Source organism: Brassica oleracea, chromosome C5 (genome assembly GCF_000695525.1).
Source record: "Brassica oleracea var. oleracea cultivar TO1000 chromosome C5, BOL, whole genome shotgun sequence".
Classification (NCBI taxonomy): domain Eukaryota; kingdom Viridiplantae; phylum Streptophyta; class Magnoliopsida; order Brassicales; family Brassicaceae; genus Brassica; species Brassica oleracea.
This window is the reverse complement of record NC_027752.1, coordinates 25,648,427-25,657,402: the sequence shown is the minus strand read 5'-3', so window position 1 is coordinate 25,657,402 and position 8,976 is coordinate 25,648,427. Positions and strand designations below refer to the sequence as shown.

Here is an 8,976-nt window from a genome sequence, read left to right as displayed (position 1 = left end):
GTAAGGATAACTCATGAGTTTTTTTGGTTGATTAAATGACATTATGTCCAAATTTATTTAAGGATATTTCATTAAGGTAACTGAAAAAGACAAACAATAAAATATGAAGTTTAAATTCATTTAAGCATATTTCATTAATGTAACTGAAAAGACAAGTAATTAATTAGGTAATTTTATTCATTTTAGGATATTTCATAAATACAACTGAAAAAAACAAGCAAAAAAAAATGAATTTAATTAATGAAGTAAGAACATTTTCAAATGGGTACTTCTCTTTTAATAATATAGAAGTGTGTCAGTAAGAATAAGAAACCGAACAGTTCATAAAGTTATACTCAACATGACTACTCTCAACCCATATATATATAATCAAATTTGCATTATAAAATAATATACCAACTCTTAGTTTACTATTGATATTAAAATCCATTAAAAGGGTCAACAAACATTTTATGTTTGTCTAAATACATTTTTGGTAGGATTAGTTTTATTGATTCACTACCATTTTTTCAATATATAATCACAGTATTCTTATTAAGTTTCAAAGAATTCGAACGGAATTTTATATTAATTAGTGTTTTTGAATGTTGAAAATATGAAATCATTACAAACAATCAGATAATAAAAGAATTTTTAGTATATAATAAATTTTTAATTGGAAAATAAAAAGGTACAACAACAAACTAAAACTTCCTAAAAGAAGATTGAATCGATTATTAAAAAAATAATTCAAATTCATGTTTAAAATCGTATTAAACATTTAAACATAATAATTTTAACCAAACTGGTGACAAATTGGTTTCTTGACTATTGTTTTCGCGTTGGTTTTTAAATTCCTATGTGGAAGGGAACACGATTGATCTTTGATGATGTTCTTGTTTATATCTTCAAGCTTTTATCATTCTGTGTTTATTATCCAGAGACGTAAACCTAATTCAAATTCACCTCAAACAAGTCTTGAAATTCACCCAACGCATGAAGCTTCTCGATACAATAAAAATATTGCAAAGGGAAATACCCTCCGAAGTCAACTCGAAGCAAATGAAGTGAATTTTCTCAATTTGTTGAATAATAGGTTTATAGTCCACCATTTGGAAGTGTAAGAATTTAGCATTGGCAAAATGTTGACGTCTCACCACATCTGCTTTGTGATTCTTTTCCAAAGATAACCACAACGTCTTAAAAAAAATCTTCCTAAGAATATAATGCATACAAGGGGTCGACTAGTCGGCCTAATATCAGTCATTTACACATACAATCACCATAGATCTATGCCTCAACATTTGCTAAAATAAATACATCAATATTTTCAACATGATTAACTGGTTTGTCCTCACTAAAATAGTTATACAACTTCAAATGCGCTAAATATAGTTCCATCTCTCATTGCCGAATCCGGAATTTGTTTCCGTAAAACTTCTCAGGCAGTATTGCATCTGAAATATTATACAGTGCATGGTCTATTTCCTTGTGAATTATTTGGCCTTCGAAGTTGTTAACATTCATCTGCATTAGCAACTGAATGACAACATTTCAAACAAATTCAATAATAAAGATCAAACGAGTTAACAACTGAATATCTCCTTTAAAGTGGTCATCATTATCAGAAATATAGAAAACATAATATAACAATATATAAGATTTTGATTATAGAAACAATGTGAAACGGTTATCACATTTTACATGGGTATAAAACAATCAAAACAAAACAAAAAAATAGTATAACTTACACTTAACTAACCCTACAACGAAATAAATACATTATGAATAACGTCATTTATTCTATAATCAATACCAAAAATACAAAATAAACATTATACGTGTTCAAATATACCCCTTACTTTTTACGAACAATCCACGAAAACTTAACAGTGTAAAATCACATATGTATACTATTATTATTATAGAGCATAAACCACACAATATAGAAAAACGAATCAATAATTAAAAATATGGTTAATTGATAACGATTTAGTTAAAACAAATCCGAAGTAACCATGCCAGCAAGTTTATGTAGCTTTGTCGTAAGTTGAATTGAGTAACATTTAACACACATAATATTAAGACGAACAGACAAGTAAATTAAAACGACTTTGTAAGAGCGATTTAGTAAAGATGATCTGAAAACACGCCATCTTTGGAAAGTAACTTTTTAGGAGCAAGTTAATTAGAATGTCTCTTCATTAAAAAGAGAGAAAGATAGAACAATACATGAATATAATAATAAGAAATGGCACAATTAGAAATTTAGTTCACAATAGACTATATGTAGAGCTGTAAGAATTTTGGAATATTGCCATCTTTTGGTAGAATATCACATATTATTTGATATGTTTCTCCATGAATTTTAAAAAACATATGGACCACGATTATTCTTACTCATATTGTCAACTTTTTGAACATGATTATTCTCGTATACTCACATCCTGAATCATTTCCTTGTCATTTGTTTTGCTTTCAATCTCGTTAATACTGATCTACATGGGTGTAAGAATCATATATATAAAGACCGTTGAAAATAACAATATTTGTAATATAAAGCAGAATAATATGATAATTCTAAAGAATGGTCACAACATTATGATAAATATTAAGACAAATATATTAGACGGTATGAATACTCAGTTCATGATCAATTGGCTTCTCAATTATTTGATTCCCAATGTCGTTTACATTCATTTGCGTTGGTATACGAATGATACAATAAATATATGAAAATACCAATATTGGTAGTTAGTTCTAAGAATGATCACATCCTACTTTATTTCCTTTTAAATGAGTATACAAATGATATGTAAAGACCTTAGAAAATAAAAATATATGTAAATATAAAGCTGCCAAAATGATAATTAAAAGCATGGTCACAACAATATGATCAATAAGAAATATCTTAGATGGCAAGAGTACTCAGTTCATCATCAATTGTCTTCTCAATTGTTTGGTATTCAGTGTAGTTAACATTCAATTGCATTAGAGACAAACGAATAAAACAAGAATGATAGAATAAAGAAATGATGTTTCAGCAAATTTGTGTGCGAGTTTTAGGTAATATAAAGAAATGAAGAGCATCAAAATATACAGTCAGACGTTTGGAAGTTTTACGTCTGAGTAGTTATAAAGAGATCTCGATTTATTAAAAGAATATTTGTGTTTAGGATTCCTTAAAAGAATATATTTCTTTGGCATATTTTTTTTTTTTTTGAAAAATATTTACTCGTTTAAATAGGTCGAGCAACCAATACACTAATTTGGTCTTGCAGACATATGTTACTTAAACAATACCATATGATTTATCATATATCAAGTATATATATTTAATGATATGTTAATTTGGTATTGAGACCTATACCCTAAACCCTAAAATAAACCTTGAATGTCTGCAAACATAAACCGTAAACCAAATATCCTAGAACATGTAAATTTTAGAATGAATCACATATTACTGCCACCAAACAAAAATTGTGTATCCAAACGACATATTTTACTTAACCTTACAATAATATAATTCGAAACCATACCATATGATTTGACCAAAGAGTTGGGAACAAAGTCGAAATTAGAAGATAACAACGCAGCAAATTTTGATTAGGATAACCAAAAAATAGATTAACACAAATTAAAATTGAGAAAACGATAATTAAAAATGGTTCAGGAAAACTAATCCGGCATTAGTCATGTTAGCAAGCTTAAAGAGGGCAGTCCTAGGTGTATTGATGCATGTCATCTTAGCTTAATCACGTTTAAAAATTAATTAGCTAATCAAATTAACGTTTCATTTAAACGTGTCCTTTTTTTTCCTTTTCCTTCTCCTCTCTCTACATATTATACGTTTGGAAACTAATTTTTTAAATAATAGCACCCCTGTTAGTTTTCAAAACGCTGCGTCAAAAACCAGCGGCCAAAAATATAAAAGGATTTTAAGTCACAGCTCAGCAACCAATAAGAAAAGAGGGCTGGAATATGCTAATGTTCGCCGCTAGCGACAGCTCAAGGTATGTGCGGGTGACGCTGATTTAAACAGCGACGATAAAATAGAAGAAACGAAGAGCAGCGACACTCGCCGGCGGCAACTCTGTAACAACACTCCACTGAAATTCCTCTCAAATGCTTGTTAATTATTGGTCGCTGTTCTCTGACGCGCGTTAGAGAAACGAACAGGACTGCAACGTAGGAAATGTTACCAATAGTAAGTGTATGGGCCGAGTGATTTGAAGGGCGACTGTGGGCCTAAAAGTCTAATAGAAAACAAAGGATATAGAGAGAACGATGGGAAAACGCCGAAGACGCAAAATGGCGGCTGCGATATCATCAGCGAATTGGGCGTTTGTTGCTGCTGCAAGGCGTGGAGGACGACAATGGGGAACCATTCCTTTGTCCTGTAGTTCGGGACCAAACACAAGAAAGCTTGTTCTATACTCGAAACCAGGATGTTGTCTCTGCGATTGCCTCAAAGAGAAGCTTCAAGCTGCCTTTTCTCTCTCTGGTCCTGATTCGCTCCACCACGTCACTCTTCAGGTCTTTCGCAATCTCACTACAAAAAATTGATGTCCAATTCTTGGATTCTCGGTTGATTTAGTGGATTGATTTGAGTTCGTTAAAATTGATGTGATTTTTGTTTGTCATTGAACATTGTTAGGTAAGAGATATCACTACGAATCCTGACTGGGAAAGGGCTTATCAGTATGAGATACCAGTCCTGGCCAAAGAGAATTCTGATGGCAAAGAGGTGTGTGTGTGTCTTCTACATTTCAATCCTTCTTCTTTGTTATGTAGATTTCGTTTTCCTTTTCTTGCATGATTGATTCATTACAAATTGTTTCTTCATGGTAGGAGATTTTGCCAAGGTTGTCTCCACGTTTAAGTGTGGAAATTATACAAAAGAAGTTACTTGCTGCTTTTAGTTGATCAAGAAAACGTGTGTAAGGTATACTCTTTTACTCTCATCTGCAAGAAAGTGATTTTTTTACATCTGTTTCATTCTTCTTTTCCTTTTTTGCATGTAATCTGGGGATATGTTTTTGCTGGCTGATACTGATTTGATTATCCTTACATTTATATATGCAAATGGTGCATTATGTGGTCTTTGACTGACCCATTAATTTGAATGACAACAAGAGTGATTTTCCAGAATTGTCTCCACATATTACTTTGCCTTTTGGTTTTGATTGTTGCTAAAACTTGTTCAGTTTCGTTATAACCATATATATCAATTTTTTGCTTACTTGTGCTGTCGAAAAGCAAAAGATTTGATGAACTTTTTTTTGCGCTATGAAAAAAGTATTGTTCTAGCAATTTGATTTTGAGATGCTATTTGGGTATTCTCTTGAATTTGAACATCTTAAATATTTTTTTTCACGGAACTGCCAGTTCTTGGAAAATCGATATTGGATTTGTGTATCTTTCCGCATTATCTACTTTTGAGTATAGATTGCGATTTTGTCATCGAACACTGCTTTCCATAACTTTCATGGCTGACCGTGACGTATTTTTCAATGCCATTCCCGATATAGGTGCTGCGATGCCACTTCTTGGTAACATCTTGGAAGTCAGCATTCTATTTCCCTTTATCAAAAAATGAGAGCAAGTTTGCTCATGTAAGCATTCAATATCTTGGATTCATACATTTGCTAGTTGTGTAATCTTCTATGCCTGGCGATCAAACACATTACTATATTACAAAAGCAACAGGGGGTTTTTTTTTTTTTTTTTTTTGAATGAATGTTAAATTTATTAAAAATTTTTTTAATATATTTTTAATCTCCTAGAGATCATGAAGTTCTCCCTGCCGACAAACCAACAAGCAAAGAAACTGGGCATTTTTAGTATCAATCAGTAGATGAATTTTTGGCCGAATTATTGAATTGGGAGCCACATGATAATGGTTTAGTGGAAAGAATCAGTCTTTGATCCAATACTTATCACGTAGTTAGTGCAAAATCAATATTCGCTTGAAACAAAATATATTTTGCTTAGTTGAACCAGAGGATTGATGATGGTGTCTTATCCTGAATTATCCATTATTTTCTTACCCCTTTATAGGGGGAGTGATGAAAGCAATTAGCTACCTTTTGGTCAAATCCTTGTGTGCTTTCCTTGGCACAATTGATATGCGGTTTCTCATCATTTGATTGCATATACCTCTAATTATAGTGCATACGAATCTATTTTTTTGTCATTGGCAATTGATAGTTAGCCTAAAGTTCAGGATTAACTTCAGGACATGTTTCTTATTTGAATTTTATAAAAATTCCATAATTTGTTATGAGAACTGTGGATAGTTTTTTTTTTGGTTGAAACTTCAGTACTCAAAACGGATTATTTGTGCACCGTCCAAATAAACTGCCGATGTGGATTGCCTAACATGTTCGAACTTTGAAGACATGAATGTTAATGATTTTCTGAATTAATCTTAGATGAGCAAAATACCTTATATGCAAAGAGATTTGATTTAGAGATCTTGTAAACTTATAAAACCTGCACATAATGCTTTTCATACTGATTGAATTCGCAAAGAAATTTGGAATTCTAGGATTTAGACATAGATAATCTCTAGAATGAAAGTTGGTTGATTAATTGATTGTCATGATTTCTGTTCAATAATTGTTCTTAATAAACATCCAATAATCTGTTTGATTTGCGATTCTGATATACCTACGAATTTTCTTGAGTTTAGTGCCCTTCTATATTGTTTACAACTGTTTTACTTTCTGTCTTTACTTGCATGACATTCTACTTATTAGCTTAATTCAAATTTGATATCTATTAAGTGATATGAAACTTTGTGGATTTGATCCTTAAATACTGCAATGCACCTCTGAATTTGCAGTCATAGGGACTAATTTGAACATATCAAATTTTGTTGATGTTGCCAGAGACTTTTTGATTCACCATTAGATTAGGTGTATAATGTAGACTAAACTTTCTTTTTCTTGTTTATTTACAGTTCTTTCTCTTCTTCTTGTGGCTTTCATGTGTATACATCGCAGTACGAGAAATAACAAGGAAACACAACTTTTGAATTCAAATCATGAGATAGTTGAAGCAGTGATACTTGTCGCTGATGCTGAAGGGGTCTTAAGAGACCAAGAGGGACATGCCATAAACAGACAAAGACATCAAATTGATCAGAAAGAGTTGTAATCCCTAGTGAAGTGGTGGTTCCTAGCGATGATGGGAATGCTGGAGCTGTTCGTGGGAGAACACGTAGAGACTACAACATGCCTGATTAGTTCTATATCAACAGGTCTACCATTAGACCTACTGCATTCCAGAGGAATAACTTTGAGTTGAAATCTACAAACTACACTCTTGTGGGTCAGCATCATTTTCATGTTTTCCACATGAGCATTCTTTTCATGGTCTTGCTCGTGAGCATCCTATCGACCTTGAGAAGTTTGAGGACTTAGCGTGGAGCATAAGATTAATGGTATCTCCGAAGACTATTTTTTTTCGCAAGATTTTCCCATACTCTCTTTCTGGAGATGCAACTTACTGACCCAAAAATGCTTTCCTCGATAACTTCTTTGATGATGCGAGGTCTGAGGAGCTGACAAATAAGATCTCTACATTTTTTCAGGGTCTTACTGAAGCATTCAAAGTTTCTTGGATTAGATTAAAGCATACCAGAAGGATTGCCCACACCATGGTTTCACTGATGTTCAGCTGCTGGACATCTTCTTCCGGGGTATAGATTGGAGGTATCAAAATGCTTTAGATGCTGCAAGTGAAGAAAACTTTAATATCAGGAGCCCAGAAGAAGCTAAAAGGCTTATTTAGAACTTGGCATCCATCAATAAATGCGACATTGACATGAAGAAACTAGCTGAAATCATATATGGAAATCAGATTGCTAAAGTGAAAGCTAAGATGGATTCTGTTCACAATCTCCTTGTGGGCAAGAAGCATGTTCAGTTTGCTGCAGAGGTTGAAACCTTTGAACCAACTGAAGACTATTAAGAAAAAGATGTGAACTTTGTCAATGAAGCTGGTTTTCAGGGGCTACACGTATAAGCCACGGTTTCACATAATTTTTCAGAGCAACATCAGCTTCACAAGGAACTATGGTTCTTCCATTTATCAAACACCTCCTACAAAAACTTCAAAAAGTAGGATGGAATTTTTGCTGGATCAGATCCTAGAAGGTCAGCAGGAGATGAGAGTGAAGTTCAATGGGAAGATGGATTCAATATGTGCAAATGTGAACGGGAAGTTTGAAACTTTGAACATTCATGTTAAGAAGTTGGATACTCAGGTTGCACAGACTGATGAGTCTGTGAAAAGACAAAAAGGATTTGCTTCAGGGAAGGAAATATACCAAGCAAAGACACTTTGTCAATGCCATTATGATAGGAGGTGGAGAACAAGGGATTGCTACAAGTAAATTTTTGTTGTGAACGAAGATGGTTTGGGAGTCAAGATCTCAGTATCGATCGACACCCACCAATGGTGTTTGTTGAAACCCTTACAAACCTTCAGGATTTTGAATTTTGCCAGAGAGAAATCGATCATGCTCAACATTAAATTGAGGAAGGGGTTAAAAATGGAAGCTGGTGTGACCGACACCCTCTCGATGTTGATCAACACATTACGAGAGAAGATGCATAGATTTCTTGAAACGAACCCAAATCGACCATGATCAATACAATGGTCTCGACACCAAGTCTTGGTGTTGATCGATTTCATCTTAGTGTCGGTCAACAACTTGTACAAGCAGACTCTATTGTTTCTGAAATGCCAAAACCGGTTGAGGAGAGGGTTTACAAACCCAAGATTTGATACCTTTTAGTACCCAAGCATCTGAAAGAGCCGGTTAGATCATATCCAACCCACCTCTATAATTGAGATCTCAAAAATAGAGGAAAAAATAGAGATATAGTTTTTTCTCCAATGTATTCCTCTATAATAGAGGAATGCTATATTTGTCTCTATGAATAGATGAATGCTATTCATCTCCCCCTTCATCTTCCCCCCCCCCCC

General features: G+C 33.2%; 1 protein-coding gene across 1 annotated transcript; it reads left to right on the top strand.

The window, feature by feature from the left end:
- Positions 1–4,255: 4,255 nt before the first annotated feature.
- LOC106293032 lies at positions 4,256–5,685 on the top strand. The gene is made up of 4 exons (XM_013728704.1): positions 4,256–4,515; positions 4,637–4,726; positions 4,831–4,924; positions 5,511–5,685. The coding sequence occupies exons 1-3, from the start codon at positions 4,267–4,269 to the stop codon at positions 4,903–4,905; spliced, it is 414 nt and encodes a 137-aa protein (XP_013584158.1). The 5' UTR covers positions 4,256–4,266; the 3' UTR covers positions 4,906–4,924; positions 5,511–5,685.
- Positions 5,686–8,976: the final 3,291 nt, after the last annotated feature.

Coding starts and splice junctions, on each gene's coding strand:
- LOC106293032 (XM_013728704.1), top strand. CDS start 4,267: ATGGGAAAACGCCGAAGACGCAAAATGGCGGCTGCGATATCATCAGCG. Junction 4,516..4,636: donor TCCACCACGTCACTCTTCAG/GTCTTTCGCAAT, acceptor GAACATTGTTAG/GTAAGAGATATCACTACGAA. Junction 4,727..4,830: donor AGAATTCTGATGGCAAAGAG/GTGTGTGTGTGT, acceptor TCTTCATGGTAG/GAGATTTTGCCAAGGTTGTC.